Source organism: Notolepis coatsorum (genome assembly GCF_963971535.1).
Source record: "Notolepis coatsorum genome assembly, chromosome: 5".
Classification (NCBI taxonomy): Eukaryota; Metazoa; Chordata; class Actinopteri; order Aulopiformes; family Paralepididae; genus Notolepis; species Notolepis coatsorum.
In genome coordinates, this window is record NC_140169.1 from 189,063,430 (window position 1) to 189,084,394 (window position 20,965).

At 44.1% G+C, this 20,965-nt stretch overlaps 1 protein-coding gene across 1 annotated transcript; it reads left to right on the top strand.

Annotated features, from left to right (window-relative positions):
• Positions 1-533: 533 nt before the first annotated feature.
• il1rl1 (interleukin 1 receptor-like 1) lies at positions 534-12,785 on the top strand (the record flags this gene model as incomplete). Its single annotated transcript, XM_084314392.1, has 4 exons — positions 534-711; positions 1,374-1,538; positions 11,556-11,713; positions 12,540-12,785. The coding sequence occupies 4 exons, from the start codon at positions 534-536 to the stop codon at positions 12,783-12,785; spliced, it is 747 nt and encodes a 248-aa protein (XP_084170518.1).
• Between the last annotated feature and the right edge of the window lie 8,180 nt (positions 12,786-20,965).

Here is a 20,965-nt window from a genome sequence, read left to right on the forward strand (position 1 = left end):
TGAGAAAGGGTGTTGTGCAGTACCTGGGACTGGGAGACCGCGTCGGCAGTGGGCCTGTTTGTCTTGTACGCAAACTACAAAGGGTTAACGGTACTAGGGAGGGAGGCACAGATGTAATCCTTGACCAGCCTCTCAAAGCATTTCATGACCACAGAGGTGAGTGCCACCAGTCTGTAGTCCTTTAGGCCTGCTGGGGAGGTGTTTTTTGGTACAGGGATTATATGTACTGGTGGATATATACAGAGAGAGATCTTGTATCTCAATGGGACATTCCTGGATAAATAAAGGATATACCGGTATTGGTTGATGCATATTTCCTCATATAGCTGGTATTTTATTTTTTTTGCATTATTTTCATCTCCCATAGGCTTCAATAGAACTAACATCAAAGTCTGACCAAGAAGAGCATAAAACGCTGGTATTCTGACATGATGGCCCTTCCTTCTTTTATAGTTTCCTTGATATATAGAATGCTGGTATTTTGACGTGATGACCCTTCCTTCTTTTATAGCTTCCTTGAGCTCAACCTGGAAATGAAGTCTGCCTCTTTCACCCTCCTGTGCCTCTCATCAGGGTCCCTGCGCCCCCACATCGTGGTAGGGGTGTGTGTGGTGCTGATGTGCCTTGCAGCAGCAGCAGCCGTCAAATACTTTGCTGTCGATCTGACTCTTCTCGCTAGACGATTTTTCAGATGCTACGGTCGCTGTGAGGGTAAGGAAGACCTAGTGGTTCTGAGTGGGTTAGAGGGAAACAGAACGCCCACTGAACATGTTAGGGCTGCCCTGTCTGAGCTGATTCACCAGTCAGTTATAAAATGTTAGGGCTGTTCTGTCTGAGTTGATTTACTTAATCTTTATTTTACTTAAACACTGACCCTCTGAACGCTGACCCTCTGACCACTGACCCTCTGTACGCTGACCCTCTGAACGCTGTCCCTCTGAACGCTGACCCTCTGAACGCTGACCCTCTGAACGCTGACCCTCTGAATGCTGACCCTCTGTACACTGAGCCTCTGTACGCTGACCCTCTGCTCTGCAAGCGGCCACTTGTGTGACGTGTGGTGCTGCATATTACCAAGGGTCGAGTGGAAGTCATGGAAGGCAAGGACTAATTTGCTGTTTTATTACCATGTAATTCTCATTTCTACCACATGATGGAGCTCAAAGTGCATCACAGCTCATGAAGCCCCACCATTATGCTGCTGGAGGCAGCGTTTTCAGTGCTTGACATTCAATTCTGACATAAACTGCCATTCATTTATTTGACAGAACTAATCTTAGGTATTTCTGATACATTTCTTGATGATAATATTGTTCCATTTCAACAAATGTCTGCATGGCAGAAACCTTGTCCTGTGTGGTTGTCTTCTCCAGATGGGAAGGTGTACGATGCCTATGTGGTCTACCAGGTGCAGAGGGGGGACAAGGCTGTGGAGGACAGGCTGTGTCACTTTGTTGCCAAAATCCTGCCCTCTGTCCTAGAACACAGGAGCGGCCTCCGGCTCTTCATCCACGGCAGGGATGACATCCCCGGAGAAGGTCAGCCGCCTGATTCTCTTGATTCTCGTTTTACGTCACGATTCAGTAGGAAAAGGCCTGGCTGTTGCAAATAATAGGTATCTGATAGTTATATATCTGCCTAATGCTGCACTCCAGTCATGTAGGATGGTACCCTAAATAACCTACTACTTGGGGACTCTGAGTTTTGAAAAGGACCCACATTTCTCCCACTTCTGAATTCTGACGTCACCAATGCAGAAAATCTGCAGACAAATGTAAAAGAACACCTACTTTTGCGGTAAAGTGCAACAAAGTAACACTTTCATTTTGAATGAAGACAAACATAACATATAATTTTCAGCACAAATAATTTTCAAACATTTGGCATACATTTGGCATAACAAGGCTATACTTGCTGGAATTTGTGTTTGTGCATGACATTGCAACTAAGCATATAAAAGAAGAAGATTTAATAGTTTGACTCATCTAAAAATAGACTGTATAGACCAGGAATAAGACCTTTTCAGATGGGGGTCCCTGAGACCTTATTAAGTGGGGTCCTTGACACCAAAAAGGTTGAGAACCCATGGCACTAAAACCACTATACATATACATATTGTGTTGAGAAGTGACTGTGGCGAGTAGCAGTACTGCGAGTTAAACTCACTCTCCCTTAACACTTTGATTACCACTGGTGAACATGGTAACACGTGGTTAAATGCCACCACCCACTTCAATGATAGCGTTGTGAACGCATAATCTCTGTCTTAAATTATGGCTATGTGTCTAATCTGCCCGTCGTTTAACAATGACTTGTTTAGAGTCAACATTGTCGAAACGGATTGTTTTTTAATCGGTTCATTTCAGTTTTATAGCATTTTGAAAAGCCCTAGTTTTTCAGCAAAATATATAGATTCCGTGATAAACGGCATTTACTGGAATATTCTGGCATACACAAAAACGTTGTCATTTTTCGGCCTATTTATGAATCGTTTTCAAATAAATGCTAGATTATCGATAGTATATGTGTACTTATGCATGCTATAGAAGCGGGCTGAAATATCGATTCTCTCATTTCCTGATCAGCGCGCACACACAGACACACACACACACACATGGGGCACACGTTGATATATCTGTGAAAAAAGCTCTGATTACCCCAAGACTGGTGAAATAGATTCCTTACCTCAGATCAGATGTTATCCAAAAAGATTATTCCAATTCCTGATCGCCATTCCAAATATCGATCGCGTTTATTGATTCAGCGTTGGGTACTGTAAATATATATTCCACGCGTTTTCCGGGCCGGCGATCAACTTGGGTCTCTTCAGTTGGCTTGACGGAAAAGTAAAATGAGGAAACTGGCCCCTCCCTCCTTCATCAGTCTAAAATACTAATGGGGTGCAGTTACACAGGGAGAGAAGATAGGGGGCGGTATCTTCCCAATTGAGCTCAGAGAGACTCTGCAACACTAGCGTGAGGCTCGATTGATGAAATATGAATTCAAATCGCCAATAAAAAGAAATACGACAAACAAACACTATATGTCGTTGGCGGCACTCAACTGGCGGCATGAACTAACGACTTATAGCGTCGTTGGCATCCAAAGTGTTAAAGAAGGCTCAATTCGGAGGGCGTGGCTAGGCGAGCAATGGAGTAGTACGCTTTTTGTTCTTGCTCCCGTCGAGTCTCTACTTTTTGTTGTTTTATCTTATTTTAATAAGCTTACGGATTTACAAAACTTAGTGAATCTTACTCAGGGTACATTTGTTCAAACCGTTGGTAATTTTTTACACGGGCAGATGGCATCAAACCTTCGCAAATACGGATACGTCCCGACTACAAGTAGGCCTGAGAAAGCCTCGGGTTCCGCCTCTGGGCCACCACCGACCACACCATCAAAGATGGCCGGCGTGGATACCACAGCCTTAAAGGCGGAGATTCTCCTTGCGCTGAAATCCGAAATCGCAGAGATAATACAATCGGAATTGAAAGGTGCACTTTCCAAAGAGTTCGACTTTATCAGAAATGATTTGAAAGCGATAAAGGAGGAAATGCGAAGCTGTGTAGCGACACTGCGTGTGGACATGAACAAAATGGAGGTTGCGGTTAAGGACGTGGAGGGTGGTCTCTCGAGGTGGTCGGATGAGGTGGTAACGCTACAAGCCACAGTCGAAGACCTAAAGACGGAGGTGACTGGTCTCAGGGGAAAGTGTGACGACATGGAAGGAAGGATGAGGAAGTGTAACGTGAGGATACTTGGTGTGGCTGAGACAGACGGCTCAAGTTCCACTGCATCGATCTCAAAGCTACTGAGAGACGTGCTGCAAATGGATGATGAAGTGCTGGTGGACCGCTCGCATAGAGCACTGGGGCTGAAGAGGCCAGACGGGAAGCCCCGTGCTATCGTGGCTAAACTCCACTATTACCAGGATTGTGTCGAGGTGTTGAGACGGGCGCGCGCTGAGGCTCCATTACAGGTCAACGGAATGTCTATTGCAATCTTCCCCGACTATGCCACGGGCGTCGCGAAGGCCAGGGCTGCGTTTACGGAGGTGAGGAAGATATTACGCGGCTGTGAAGGCATCCGATACGCCATTCTTTTTCCAGCCCGACTTCGCATCACGCACGGGGGAAAAGAGAAAGAGTTCACCGATGCAGGGGAAGCAATGAGCTACGTCAGAAAGAACATTGTGCACACAGCAGCGGGTGAGACCACATAGAAAGAGAGATGTATCGGTGTGTACGTGCTGCTTATGATATTTATTTAACCTTTATTTAACCAGGAAGTCCCATTGAGATACAAGATCTCTTTTGCAAGGGAGACCTGCAAAAGATATGCAGGCGATGTGAACAATGTATCATATTAACTATAACAGGACAATATATATATATAGAGGCTACTGTAATGTCTACTGTGTGATCATTTATGTGTAGCATCGTCTGCCTAGCATTGAGAGGACACCACTGGACACCATTTACCAAGCTAAGTGACTCACCAACCTCCAGCAAATTTGTTGCCCTATTATGATGTACAGACGATGTGAACAGTGTATAATTTTGGCCCCAATAGGACAATGTGTGTATACACATACAGACATATAAATATGTACACACATGCTCACACCTAAGATGGCGCATGCGCTCGCATACCTAATGGCGCACTATCTAGAGATTCTAGGCGTACTACACACACGTGGGCGCGCACTACGCGCATGCACAGACACACATTACGACACGCATACACATTTACACATTATACAGACACGAGGGCACGGACCCACACACTCACGCCTACACACCCATACGTTTACACCTTGGCTGTGTCCGATACATCCATACACACACATACATAGGATCACGTGCACGCAAATGCACGAACACTGAAGGGCATATGCCCAGGTACACACCCATTTGTAGACGCATGGACACACGCACACTCCCACACCTCTTCCAATTTATTTTATTCTATATCACCCAATCAGGCACCCTTTTTTGTGTTTAACAGGGCATGTTGGTTGCCCTTGCTCGGGAAGAGTCGGGAGTAAGATGTTTTGCCTTATTTCAGGGCCTGCTTGATGTGAGGTTGTTAATGTTAATGTATTATTGTTTACCGTTCACCGCTGCCACCTATATTACACTACCTGGTTGGGTGTATCCCACTGGACAGCTGAAGACCTTATATAATACCAATATCTGAGTACGTTTTTTTTTTTTACTCTTATTTTTCTTTTCGTTCTCTTTATTATTTTCGTTTACCTAAGGGGCTCGACGGGGGCCTGAGCGGCTGGCTCCATAGGTAGAACACCTCCAACATAAGCACATTATGTGTGGATTAGTTTCTGAAGGGTATTTTGGGCACCTTGTTTTTTATAGGTGTCAGGGGGGGGGGGGGGGGTTACCGGACTTGTACATTCAACATGCTTAACTGATCAGACGTCTGTTTTGCTTTTCACCTGCAGTTCTTGTGCTGAGCTCTCTATAGGTTCCAGATGCATGGCCTCTCTCATCTACTATGATCGACACGGGTGATACCATGGGGCTGGAAGGGTGCTCTGTCAATTTCGTGAGTTGGAATGTTAAATCACTCAACCACCCAGTAAAGCATAAGAAGGTACTTACACATTTAAAACAACTCAATGCAGACATAGCGTTTTTACAGGAGACGCATTTAAAAACTGCGGACCATGCTCGACTGGGGGGAGGATGGGTGGGACAGATGTATCACTCCAACTTCCACACAAAGGCCAGAGGAGCAGCCATTTTGATAGATAAAAACACGCCATTTACTATGTCAAGTGTAGAGGCCGACCCTGCAGGGCGCTATATTATAGTGGTGGGGAAACTGCATTCATTTCCGGTCATTTTGGCAATATCTACGCACCAAACTGGGACAACCCTACGTTCTTCACCAGCCTTTTTTCTCGCCTACCGGATATGACCTCGCACCATCTCATCCTTGGCGGCGACATGAATTGTGCACTCTCCCCGGTGCTGGACCGTAGCTCGCCAAGGAAGGCCCCCCAGTCTGGCTCGTCCCGTGCAATCCGGCGCTTTCTTAAATCATATGGGGTAGCTGACGTGTGGCGGTTTCGTAATCCTACATCCAGAGGATACTCCTTTTTTTCCCCGGTCCATAATACCTTCTCGCGCATAGACAGCTTTCTCCTGGATAAGAGACTCCTTCCCCTCGTAACCAAATGCGAATACGGAGCGATAGTTATCTCGGACCATGGTCCCTTAGTTATGAAAATGAGTATCCCGAATACACGGCTCGGCCACCGCCAGTGGAGACTCAACCCGTTGCTTCTGTCGGAGGAAGCCTTCACAAGCTTCATCACCTCGGAAATTACATTATTTCTCGACATTAATAAGACTCCGGGAATGTCTTCTTTAACCATTTGGGAATCACTGAAGGCGTTCTTAAGGGGACAGGTGATTTCATATTGCGCCAACCAAAAGAAGATAAACACGGCATGCCTTAAGCAACTGACGGACGAGATTTTGGAGCTAGATAGACTACATTGCCACTCGCCATCAACCGACATGTTGAAAAAACGTATATCGCTGCGAACTGAGTTTGACCTCCTGCGACAGGCTGAGTACCTCATTACTAAAACGCGACAGGGGTACTATGAACATGGGGAGAAGGCCGGATGGATACTTGCCCATCAGCTGCGACAAAGAACTGCCAACCAGTCCATCCCCACTATCAACGACGAGCGGGGCTCAAAAGCCACTGACAACCTTAAAATTTATAAAAGCTTTAAAACTTTCTACCAATCGTTATACACCTCGGACTCGCAAGTGGGGCCCTCCACGCTAGACGATTTCTATAGGACCCTCCGCGTCCCGACAGTCGACCCAGAGAGGGCCGCAGATCTGGAGGAGGAACTTACGGTTGCGGAGATTACGTCAGCGATTAGATCTATGCAGAGTGGCAAGTCCCCGGGGCCGGACGGTTACCCTACAGACTTCTACAAAAAATTCTTAACCCAGCTGTCCCCACTGCTGCTAGCCATATTTGACAAATCATTCTCGACAAATTCTCTTCCTCCGACCATGCGCCAAGCGGTTATCTCCTTAATCCTTAAGAAGGACAAGAACCCCCTGGAATGCGGCTCGTTCCATCCAATTTCCCTCCTTAACACCGATGTCAAGGTTCTCGCTAAGGTTCTGGCCCGTCGTCTGGAGGGGGTTCTCCCCTCGATTATCTCGCCGGACCAAACAGGCTTCATCAAGAATCGGTACTCTTTATTTAATATTCAATACTGGGCAGCAAACATAAGATCGTTATTATACTGGGTAAGGGGGGAGGACACAGCCCCCTGGTGGACAGTACTGGAGAGTGCGTCGGTTAAATCCACCTCCCTATCTGCCTTGTTATGTGCTAAGCTCCCGTTCACACAGCCCATATCTAGCTTTACCTCAAACCCAGTTGTCATCCACTCGATAAAAGTGTGGAACCAATTTAGAAGAACCTTCTCCCTCAGGGAACTATCACTGGCTGCTCCGATCACAAGAAATCACATGTTTGTCCCATCAACGATGGATAAGGCCTTTGACAGTTGGGTTGGGAGTGGAGTGATTACGCTGTCTGACCTCTATATAGACGGCAACTTTGCCTCCTTTGATCAGCTAGTACAGAAATACAAGATCCCTAGGTCACACTTCTATAGATACTTGCAACTCCGGAGCTTCGTAACTTCGAACTCGGACTGCTACCCAGTGTGCCCTCCGGCCTCCCTTTTAGACTCAATCTTGAACTGTAAACTAATCCAGAAACAGGCTATAAGCAGAATTTATGAACTACTTAATAGAAGCAACTTGACACCTTTAGACCTCCTCAGGGGCAGATGGGAGACTGACTTAGGTGAACCAATCACAGAGGTCACATGGGACAAGATAATACAGAGGATTTTCTCTTCTTCCATTTGCCTTAAACATGCGGTTATCCAATTTAAAATTGTACACCGACTGCATTGGTCTAAAGACAGGCTCTCTAAGATATATCCCGACATAGACCCTCTATGCGACCGCTGTAGACAGGCTCCAGCCACTCTGCTCCACATGTTCTGGACGTGCCCAAAGTTGCACACCTACTGGCAGACCATTTTTGACACCTTCTCTAAGATATTTGTAAAGGAAGTGGAGCCATCACCATATATTGCATTGTTCAGAGTGGCCCCAGCGGACATCCACTTTAGATGGTGGGAATCTAGAATGTTGGCCTTCTGCTCACTTTTGGCCAGAAGGCTGATACTGTTCAAATGGAAGGACCCGGGACCACCTGTCTTCGGCCACTGGATGAGAGAGGTCATGTATCATATTAAACTGGAGAAGATCAGGTATACTATCAGAGGCTGTACCGAAGAATTCCACAATATTTGGGATCCTTTCCTGACTTTCTTTGAGGGTATGGAAGCGGATAATGTGACGGAGGCGATCTGACTGGCTTCCCTGGTCTCTCAGCTTGTTACGGTTTATTTTTCCTATTATGTTCTTACTTTTCTTCTTCTCTATCTGCAGAATACAAGGGATATGTGACTGCTGTCGGGTGATTTAAAAGCTAAAAGGAAAAACAATGATTAACAAACGATCTAAGATATTGTAGAATGATTTTGTCTGGTATAGGGGTGGGGGTATTTAATTTGTCTTTTCTTTTGGCCCATGTGGGACCACCTGTAAAAACAAAATCTCAAATAAAAAAACCTTGATAAAAAAAGAAGAAGACTGAATTCACCTCTTGGTATAGCAGTCTGTGCTGTCGCCCGTGGTGCAGCAGACCCAAGTTCGAAACTCCCTCGGGCATCGAAGTCAAAAAGGTGACGATATCAGCTCTGTTACACATATACATACATATACACCATATAAAATCACAATATACATACATATTCATACATATACATATACACCATATAAAACCACCATAATACATATACACCATATACATATATTTACCATATACATACATATACACCATATAAAACATACGCCATATACATACTGTGACGAGCCTGGTGGGGTTCAGGCTCGCCACGGTTCAAATACAAACTAATTCGAATGTCCACACAAGAGCAATATCAATCAATAAGAATATGTATTGAATAATGGCAGAATCCAGTTCGATAGGCAAGAGAATGGTCGTAATACAGTCCGATGGTTTCTCAGCCAGTCTAGGGTTCAGTACACAATGAACACCTTCTCGCCTTCACCTCTCCTCTCACTACCTCTCACCTTACACAACTCCGAATATCTCAATCTCTCTCTCTCTATGTCACAACTCCAACCTCACCTCCACTCAACTTACTTCTGACTAACCTAGTGGCTTTGTAGTGTGTGTGTCTGGGGTGTGTGCACGTGACATGTGCAGTGACCTAATGATGCGCAGGTGTGTTCTATCAGTACTAATCAGCTACCTACTTGTCTCTACTCCTTCCGTGGCAATAGTATCTCCTCTCCTTCACATATCCATGAGAGGGGGGTGATATCTGCCACAATACATACATATACAATATATAAAACATACGCCATATACATACGCCATATACACCATATACATACACCATATAAAACATACACTACAACAGCGGTTCTCAACAGGGGTGCCGCAGAGAGCTGCCAGGGGTGCCTTGAGATTTAAAATAAAAATAAAAAATAAAAATAAAATTTTAATTATTTTTGGATTACAGAAAATTATCACTAAAGTGCTATCTGTTGCAGCTGCACTGTTTTCCATAAAAATACCATATTTGGATAAGTTTGACCATTTCTCAAAATCTGATAATCATTATTTAATAAAACATAGAAAAGGATCACCAAGTTACTCTGGATAAATACCCCTTACAGACAACATTGAGACAAAGCTTCCTGACACATCTCCATCCAAACTCTTGGAAGAATTCATTGAAATCTCATCTGATACCACCTGGAGAGCTCGTGGTGAGAGAGTGTGGTGCTGAGTACCAAGTATCTCATGATGCAGCAGTTATGGTGTTGATACCATTCAGCACCACATATCTGTGTGAAGCTGGCTTTTCATCCATGACAGCTCTGAAAACAAAATATATGGCCAAGTTGAGCCTTGAGGATGATATGCGTGTTGCCTTGTCAAAGATCTCCCCACGTATTGACCATATTATTAGCCAGCAGCAGCAGACCTCGCATTGAGCTAGAAATGCCCACTGAGTGAACGAGTGGTTATTTTCTGTATTTATTTATATTTTTTGAGATATGGTAACTTGGTGATCCTTTTCTGTATTTAAAAAAAAATACATGATTTTCAGTTTTTGAGAAATGGTCACACTTATCCAAATATGCAATTTTTATGGAAAAGTGTGCAGCTGCAACATATAGCATTTTAGTGATAATTTTCTGTAATTTTATTTAAAGAAATATGCTATTTGATTTACTACTACAAGCAGTGTAATGTCAACAGTACTAAGCCATTCAGACCTGAAACACCTTAATAATGCATTATATAGCCTGCATATACACACAAATGTGTTTCCCGGTTTCTTAAATAAACATTATTTTGAAAGCAAGCACTTTTGTCATCATTGTAGCAAAAAAGACAGGACCGGAAAAGTCTTTATCGTATGTAGGGGTGCCCTGGAATATTTTATTGAACACAGGGGTGCCTTGGCAGCAGAAAGGTTGAGAACCCCTGCACTACACCATACTGTAACCTCTAGTAAAATGACTCTGTTCCACATAGTCTCCAGAAACATTTTAAAAAAAAAGTTTAATTTCATCCTTATTTCATTCAAAAGTATAGCGGCAATAAGAGAAGGGATATGAATTACTATCAGGATAATTTGTTTAATTCTTTAGTTATCTTTCTTTCTACAATGTAGACAGCTGTGCACCAAATGGCATTATGCTGTTAATAGGCAGAGAATTACGCTTCAATGTGCTTCAAGAGTTTGGTTGTGATGAGAGAGCATTGCTCTCATCTTAAAGAATCATAAAGGAAATTATCTCACTCCCTTCTCCTTCCTGTCTGCCCCCCCCTCTCACTCCCTTCTCCTTCCTGTCTGCCCCCCCTTCTCCCCCCTTTCACTCACTTCTCCTTCCTGTCTGCCCCCCCTCTCACTCCCTTCTCCTTCCTGTCTGCCCCCCCTTCTCCCCCCTTTCACTCACTTCTCCTTCCTGTCTGCCCCCCCCTCTCACCCACTCCTTCTCTCCATCCTCCCTGTTGTCTGACTCCATTCCTCAACCTCATCCTTCTCCACCTCCTCTTCACATTCATTCATCCCACTCCTTTCGTTCTCTCCATCCATCTCTTTCTCTCCTTTTGGCCTCTTCATCTTGGTACACCTCTTCTCTCTCTTTCCATCTCCACCCCCCCTCTCTCTCTCTCTCTCTCTCTCTCTCTCTCTCTCTCTCTCTCTCTCTCTCTCTCTCTCTCTCTCTCTCTCTCTCTCTCTCTCTCTCTATCCCTCTCTCTCTCTCTCTCTCTCCCTCTTTTCATTCAACATTCAACATCCCACCTCCTCTTCTCTCCTCCCTCTGGTCCCACTCTCTCTCCCTCCTCCCCTCTGTCTATCTCTCCAGATCGTCTGGAACTGGTGGAGACTCGCATGAAGCTGAGCAGGAGGTTGATGGTCATCCTCACCCCGGGGTCAACCTCGGGGTCAGGGTTGGGGTCAGAGGTCACAGAGCAAAGCCACACTTCCCCCCGGATCCCAGTTGTGGGGGAGTATGATTGGCAGGTGGGCCTTAGACTAAAAAGATCTACCATAGTACTGATAGTAGAAGAGCCTTATGGAAATAGAGTTATTCATATAAGAAGCAGTAGTTTTTTCAACACATTTATTCTTTTTATAATAATTTTGTATTGTTTTCAAGACAGTTTTACAAACAAAACCAAACTAAGAAATAAGACAAAGAAGGATAATGTATAGCAACCTATCTACACACACACTCGCGCATGCATGCACGTGCACGTACGCACACACACACACACACACACACACACACACACACACACACACACACACACACACACACACACACACACACACACACACACACACACACACACACACACACACACACACACACACACACACACACACACACACACACACACACACACACACACACACAGCAATGGGAGCCCATCAGTTAGGAATCTCCTCCGTTTCCGTACTGAAAGCAGAAGAACATAAAGGAAGATCACTACAGGAGATGCCAGTTCTAAAATGTTTTCAGAAACCCAGACCCCGTTTTCTGTATTCATGGGTATTATTATTTGGGGCCTGGCTTCTTCTCTAACTGCAAGGAAAGGAACCTAACCTGAGCACGACTTTGCAAAATATTTGCTGTGTGAATATGTGAATATTGAGTGGACTGAAGATGGTTTTCACTCTGAAAGCAATTGTATAAATATATAATATAAACTGGAATATAAACATAAAGTAACACAAAGAAAATCTGGATTGTATCTTTAAACTATGAAATCTAAAACAAGTAGATGTTTCAGACTGAAAGGAAAAAGAAAAGTAGAGCTAACAGGTGTTGTTGAATGTGTTCCAGGTGGGGCTCCACCAAGCGCTGGTCCTCAGCGAGATGAGTGTGATTCTGATCCAGCTGGGAGACATGAGCCCCCAGGACTACATGCTCTTACCCCCTGGCCTGCAGCACCTGGTGCACAAGAGCGCCCCCCTCAGGTGGTGGGAGGGGTCCTGGGGTGCTGACGAACCAAACTCTGTCTTCTGGAAAAGAGTCCGCTACATGATGCCAGCTGCATCCATCACAAACAAATCAGTGTCAATTATTTGAAATAATTTTGAAGTTACTTAGATTGAGCATTTGCTTTGGCCTCTGTGAATTGACAGATGGGCCACTATTTGCAAAGAGATTTTAGCTTTTCGAAGAGGGTTGGACTCTTTTGAATTATGCCATCAATTTACCTATCTCAAACCCTGCCCTCTTTTCTTGATCCTCCAATCACAACTGTTGCTTCCCGTCCGAGGGAAGGTATTTGCAAAGACTTGTGCATCTTACTTTCAATTAATCTCACCCATTTTGCATTTTTGGGGGTAATCCAATTAGCTAACATTTACATTTACATTTGTCATTTAGCTGACGCTTTTATCCAAAGCGACTAACAAATTGTGAACAACAAGTCAGCAGGAGGTACAACTCTGGCAGCTAAGGGTCAGTGGCATTGTTCGTCAAATAGTGTCGAACTTGAGTGTTATAATGCATTATGCATAGTAGCATTATATGTAGTAGAAGTAGTATAATATAATACATATAAGTAAAGTAAAGTATTTGCTTGTAATAGAAGACACAGAGTGATGATCGTGCACATCCAATAACCTTCTAGGCAGGTGCTGAATCAAGAGAAGAAATCAGTTGTAAAGAGATACAACACTTTTTATACCATCTCTTTTATATACGGTATTTGATCAATACAAACAGCAATAATAGCAAACATAGACAAACTATTTTCAAACTCTTTACAAGTTATATAAAATAGACAATAATAGCAGACATAACTCTACATAGTCATCTAATACCTTATATTGGATATAGTGAGGGGTCAGGGCCTGGTAGTCTATAGCCTGATCTCTCCTTATTTAAAGGAATTACCTGCAGATACAACGAGAGTCACAGTATCATAATAATGGTCAGATGCCGAAAATAAATTTTTTTAGACAAAACAACTTTCACCTAAACTAATATTTATTATTAACTAATATATTTTTTTCTTAATTTCACGACACCTTGTAGAACCTGGAGAAGGTGCCCGGTGATGTTATGGTTTCCTCTCAGGGCTGCCCATGATGTGGAGACACTTCTGGTAGAGTGCCACCTTACACCTGATTACAGGGGGCAGTTCTGTGCCTCGACCTGCGCATGACGGAAGATCCAGTGCTTTAAGCAGCACCTCTTTCTTTATGGTGTCTGGTTATTGCATCATCCATATTTACATTTCTTATTGCTGCTTTGAATTCTTAATTTCAGATTGCGTTTGGTTTGGCACTTATGCACAAAAAACACATGTGTAGCCCATGCAATTAATTAATTCCTTGATGTTGTATTTTTCAAATGTATGTGGATGGTTGAATATTGACCACATATAGCTTGGATATTATTACAAATCTCCCTGTTTCAGTTTGTAACTGTTTTTTAATTATGATATTTTTTCATTTGTGTTTTCATCTGTGATTTTGTCCTCTTTTCCTTTGTCTTTATTTTATTAATTTGTTTTACTTGTTTTTAATATGCCTGTGATTTCCACAACATTGCAAATGAGTGAAACCTCATGTCTGTTTGAGAATAAATGAAATAATAAATAAAATTTAATAACACAGTCCAGACCTCCTTCTGTTATTCATTGGGTTGTGGTGAGGGAGGTGCAGTGTAGGACCTCCTTCTGTTATGTCTTGGGTTAGAATAAAATATAGTAGAATCTTTATTGTCGTTGTTGGTACAACGGAATTGAGTTTAGAGCATCACCACTGGCATACAAACATACTGAATATAGCATACATAATAATAATATCAATAATAACAATGTCCCAAGTGCAATAGTGCTAGTGCAATAGATAGTACAGTGACAGTCCAGTTGAGTTAAAGGGGAACTATCTTATAAATGGCATTTTTCAGTGTTTAGCATTGTTTCCTAGCTATGGGGACTTATATTAATAGGATCTATGTCTCTAATTCTCATATTGGCGCATTCTTCCAATTCTCCTCTCACAATATTCACCCTCACTGAACTGAGTCATCTGAAAATGTGCATATCTGTGATGTCAGAGATTTTTCAGCTGCATAATAATGTGGCAGTTGATGTGGCAGTTGGCACCAGGCCACACAGTGGTTGGAGCCCAGCCTCAAAACGGCTTAAGATCTTGAAGTAGAGAAATGCTGTTTTTGAGTACTTGATTAGAAATACAAAACAATGAATAAAAATTTAAAAAAAACTTACAGAGGTGTTCCATAGACTCACAGGAATTGTGTAAAAGTGCCCAAATAGTGAAAGAAATAGTAAAATAGTTCCCCTTTATGGAGGGGGGGGGCTTGCAATGGATGGTTGGCAATGGTTGGCTTGCAATGGATGGAATAGTGTATAGTGTATAGTGCAGCAATGCAAGTCCGGTTCACAGTTATTGGTGTAATGTAGAAGTGGGAGTTATGTCGCCGGGGGTTGGGGATGGGGGGTGCAAGGGGGGGGGGACAAGTTGATCGTTGAGCAGCCTGACAGCAAGTGGATAGAGGCTGTTGGTCAGTCTGCTAGTACCGGACTGGATGGATCTGTACCTTCGACCAGGGGGCAGCAGTTGGAAAAGATGGTGTGCTGAGTGGAACTGGTCCTGTAGGATGTTATTCACATGACGTAGGCAGCGGGAGGTGAAGACTGTGGAGATATCTGGATTGTGATGAGGGAGATGCAGTGTAGAACCTCTTTCTGTTATGTCTTGGGTTGTGATGAGGGAGATGCAGTGTAGGACCTCCTTCTGTTATGTCTTGGCTTGTGATGAGGAAGATGCAGTGTGTGGACCTCCTTCTGTTATGCATTGGGTTGTGATAAACTGAAAGGTCATGATTATATTATAGCCCTAAAACAATTCTGTATTTGAATTAATTGAGTCTGACACCATTTCAGCTTGGTCATATTTAGTATGAGAATGTCAGGGTTTATTTTTGTCTGCAAGGGCCCACATGTGGGCCCTTTTTAGGATGATTTGCCCACCGGCACTTTGGCGAAAACTAGTGGCTCGGGCGTACATATTTTGTAATACAATACTTTCAGGTGACAAAATCCGTTCAGCAGTTCTCGAGTTACATACCGATATTTGAGGCTTGTGCAAAGTATGCGGTATTGTGCAAAATACCACCTATTTCAGAAATCAGAAACTTCAGAATGTCATCTTTCAAAAGAGACCAGGCTCATGTGCTGAGTATGTGCAAGTATAAAGTATAGTGTTTTGGTTTGCAAATAAAGTATGCAGTCCTCAAAAACTAAAACTAAAATGGCCAATTTTGGGGGCGCCTGTTAAGAGGTTAATTAAGACTTGGGTTATTGTGTATATACTTGAGCTATTACACTGTCAGGCTAGCCTCTTAGCCTGCGACAGCTCGCCGGCGGGACGCTTTTCGGACTTTTTGCAACCGGCACTTTGGCGACCCCTAGTGGCTCGGGTGTGCATATTTTGTAATACAATATATATATCGAATTGAAGGCTTATTTGTTGCCTGTCGATAGCGAGTTACATGCCAGTATTTGAGGCTTGTGCAAAGTACACGGTATTGCGCAAAATAACACTCCCGACTCAGGCTGCAGTAGTTCCGTCAATCTAGATCCGATCTCGAAAATGATTGTGGATCGTTGTAGCCAATGAGTGTGGCTTCCAATGATAACCCATGTGGGGATGTGTGAATCAGGGATCTAGGTGAACAACTACATTCTTTAACAGGAAGCCAAATGAATTGAAGTCTATGAGAAAACTGAGTTTTTCTTTGTACACAGTTTACCAAAATCACTCCTAATCACTCATTTCTGAATGGATCTTTATGAAATTTGGATATGTACTACATAAGGCTTCAGGCTATGGCTCCGTCTGGATTTGTAAGCCATACCACCTTCTGGGGAAATACTACCTCTGGACTACTAACTACTACAGACAAACTTGAGTAACAAGTTTTTCTACAACTCAAGTTCAGACCTATGTTACTCTATTATGTTAGCACTAAAAGTGCATTTTGCTTCTGGAATCGGAAACTTCAGAATGTCATCTCTCAGAAGAGACCAGGCTCATGCATGTGTAGCAGGGTGGATTATCCCTGCTTGGTGGGAACGGTTGCTGGCAGTCACGAGGTAGCTGGACACAGTAGAGCTCCGTCTGACTGCACCCTCGTCTTTGGGCCTGGAGCGTCAACCTGGGGCCCGGTAGTTGGGGTGAATGGGGCCCGGGATTTACCAACCTGGTTTGGTACTCTGGTCTTCCTCGCCTCTTCGGGGCAGTCAGCAGTACTCCCCAACTCGCTCTCACTTCCCTGATTATCTCCGTTAACCCTCCCACACCTAGTGACTGATATGCATAAATAGATTCGTTCCTCCCGCAAGCAGTACCCTCCCTTGATGACCACTAGAAACCTTATAATGAAAAGGGGAGAGTTGGGTAGGAAGGGGTTAATCATATATACGTTACCCACACCAGTTAATACTGGGCACAGGAATGGACACGCACACAGAACCCCATTTAAGTCTTTATATTAATTGTACTGTTCAGTTACAATGATTTAATAGGAGTGGTCGAATGGACTGAAGTCCTACTATAGCTCCGTGTGTAACTCAATACCTTATAGACACGTATATTATACCCCCACCTCTGGGTCGGTACCAGGGATAATATACTTCAATGTGTTTGACTCATCACCCACGTCTGGGTCAGCACCCGGTATAGTACCTCTATCAGGCTTTAATTATATGGCAAGAATAATACCTCCCTAAGGCTTTACTTATGATGCACCAGGTCTGTAACCTCCCCACAGGGAAAGGGTTAATTAAATGGGAATTATTATTAAAGAACCAACACGTTATCACACTCAAAGAAAATGAAAAGGTTGGCCCACTGTACCAGAACAAAAGTCCTATGCTAATGCCGGCATGTAAGGATTATGGGGTACCCCTATGAACTGTAGTTAGCACCGTTAGCTTCACCCGCAGGCCGCATCACACTGTGTACTGTGCAATAAGATCCTGGGCACCGAAGCCCTAATGTACTCAACCAAGATGGCGGCCGCGCCGCGCCACCACCGTCCGGGTAGCAAGATGGCGTCGAACGCTCTCGTCATGGGCGCCAGCAAGCGGGGCTGGAGCAGAGGGGCAGTAGTGGGCTGAGAGCGTGTGCTGGGTGATGGCGACCTCTGCTGGTCGGGACGAACTCCCGTGTTGACTGAAGGCAGCCTGTGCAGATCAGCTGTCGAACGCCGGCAAAGACTGGTTGTTGACAGCCGGCTCTGGGTCGACGCGCGACGATACACTCTGGGTCCCAAACAGCCCACCTGCTACACGGTTATACTGTTGCGCAACGTGGCTGGCTACACCACCGGTCTCTCTTCAGCGCCTCGCGCTCGGTGTGCACTGGAGTCAATATAGCCGTTAGCAGCATGCTACATATACCACACACACTGCTACTATAACACGCTACCTATGGACGTTAGTCCTTGGGTTCAGTTTCTCTTACTCACGCACTATCACGAATACTTCTAGAATAACCCGTCACTAGCAAGTATGTCTCGTCACCCGTCGCTCGCTCCGGCGGGGCTCTCTGGTGGTTCTTTAACGGGGCTATTCCAAAGCACCTCCCGTTGTAGCTGCGACCGTTCACGGCTACATCCCACGCCAAAGAGGTCTTCCGGTTCTCCCCACCTCCAGGTGATTCCCTCTTCCTCGTTGCCTGCCTCTCTCCACGCTCCGCCTGCCACCTGCCGCCCCCTGCTGGCACCTAGCCCCACAGGAAGAGAACTGGGTGGATCGAATATGAACCAATTTCTGTTTATAATCCATATTCCAGCCGGTAGAAGAAGGACACACCCGCATTGTTCGTGAGAATATCAATGGAAACTAGTCAACATGTCTTTGTGCACAAAGGGGAGATAAAAGGCAAGTCAGCACTTCTGAATAATAGCCCTATTTTCAGGGTGCTACACATGTGCTATAAGTATAAAGTATGTTGTTTTGGTTTGCAAAAAAAGTATGCAGTCCTCAAGTTCTATTTAAAAAATTGCCACTTTTCTGCCCCCTTGATAAGCAGCTAGAGGGCAATATGCCTGCAGGTACAGGTCTGTAGGGTTGAAATAATATATTCCATAACTCCTTGGATGACATATGCACAATCCCCACCACACATCAACTTGAATTATGATGAGCTCAGAGCCTCAGACACATCCATCAATGTCAACATATTTTTTTTTAATAATAATTATTTAATTTTTAGTTACTACCTACAGGTATGTTGAGAATATATATATCCCTTCCAATGGTTCCTGGAACAGTGTTAACCTATTGTTACAATCCGCTCCTGAACTGTCCTCTGCTGCCATCCTGCGGCCTGTCGTCGCTACTGCACCTCTCATGTCTGATCTGCCTGTCTAACCGTATTGCTCTGCTCCCTGTCCTAATGTCATTCCCTGCGTTCCTGTACCTGCTGTGTCCCATTATCTAGTCCAGTGTTCGCTCCTGTATGTTGTATTGTGATCTAGTCCTGTATTTAGTCATGTCGTGTTTCAGTCTGTACCTCCCCAGCTGTTGCCCCTTGTAATCAGTGTCTGTATTAGAGCTGGGCATAGATTACATTTTTTAATCTAGATTAATTTACCTGCAATCCTGGAATTGATCTAGATTAATCTAGATTAAAATGGCAAAAAAAAAATTTAAGTCTGCCGAAGGCATTCAAAATATGTGTGTTCTACCCAAATAATTACCAGAGGAGGAGATTTATCCTGTCCTCTTCATCTGAGGAGTCACTAGCTGTTCTATCTCCTTTTTCAACAGCATGAACATGTCTCTTCTTTTTGTAATTTCCAGTGTTTCTTTTAAAACCAGATTTATCGTAATTTTCTGTGCCCTTCCTTTGATGCCATTAACATTGTTACACTGATATTGACAGCTCTCTCCAGTGTCAAATCACTCTCTGTCAGTAGTTTCTTCTGTGCACCTTCATTTCTTAATCCACACACAAACCTGTCTCTCAATGTGTCTTTTAGTGAATCTCTGAATTCACAATGCTGCTGACTGGTTGCTCACACACAGACTGCTGCAGAAGCAGGTTTCTCAACAAATTCAGTGCAAGCTCAGTGTAACAGTTTCATGAATGAAGAGAACACTGAACAGCTACTACAGTCTCAGGTCCACATCCAAGAGAACACTGAACAGCTACTACAGTCTCAGGTCCACCTCCAAGAGAACACTGAACAGCTACTACAGTCTCAGGTCCACATCCAAGAGAACACTGAACTGCTACTACAGTCTCAGGTCCACATCCAAGAGAACACTGAACAGCTACTACAGTCTCAGGTCCACATTCAAGAGAACACTGAACAGCTACTGCAGTCTCAGGTCCACATCCAAGAGAACACTGAACAGCTATACTGCAGTCTCAGGTCCACCTCCAAGAGAACACTGAACAGCTACTACAGTCTGAGTACGGCTCAATACACACAATTGTTAAGGGGATGCAGACCAGAGAAAGACGTTTGTCTTGTTTACATCAGGGTCTCCCATTTTCATTTCATATTGCTCCACATTGTCATCAAACGGTCCAATATTTCCAATAATCCAAGCCATTTCTGTTGTAAACGTGAGCTAACATGCTAACTCGCTAAGCTAACGTTAATAATGTAAACAAAGCTCTCAACGGACTTCTTCTTTCTTGCATTGCGCAGATTCAGACGTCCTCATCGCCGAATTGTGTTATATCCTGAGGACTTCTTAACCTCACCTGTATAACAATGATTACCGGACTACTAAAGTTACTTTAGTTTAACACATTATTCTGACTACAGCTCCGGTACATACGTGCAATCACTTCCGGGCACCACAGCTGTGAACTACGGCAAGTATTTAAGGACAATACAGACCCAACGTTGAGAAAAAGATTAACGGCGTCAATTATATTATAGCGCAATACTAGTCTCGCGTTAACGCAGCACGTTAACGCCGTTAACGGCCCAGCTCTAATCTGTATGTATTCCTGCCTGTCCTGTGTCTTCCCCATGGCGTCATTGGTGCTTATCCTTGAATCCTGTTGCACACTCTGTGTATCCTGTTCTGTATCCCTTGCCTGCGTGATCTCCTTGCCTGTCGTGTTCCTGTACCCTGCCATTCCTGCCGTTCGCGGAATTGCCCCGTTATCCTCTATTTCCCCGTTGAGTCCGTTCCGGTATGTTTAGCCCCGTTTTCCAGCATTGCTGAGGTTTTGGTTTTCATGTTGAAGTTCGCTTTT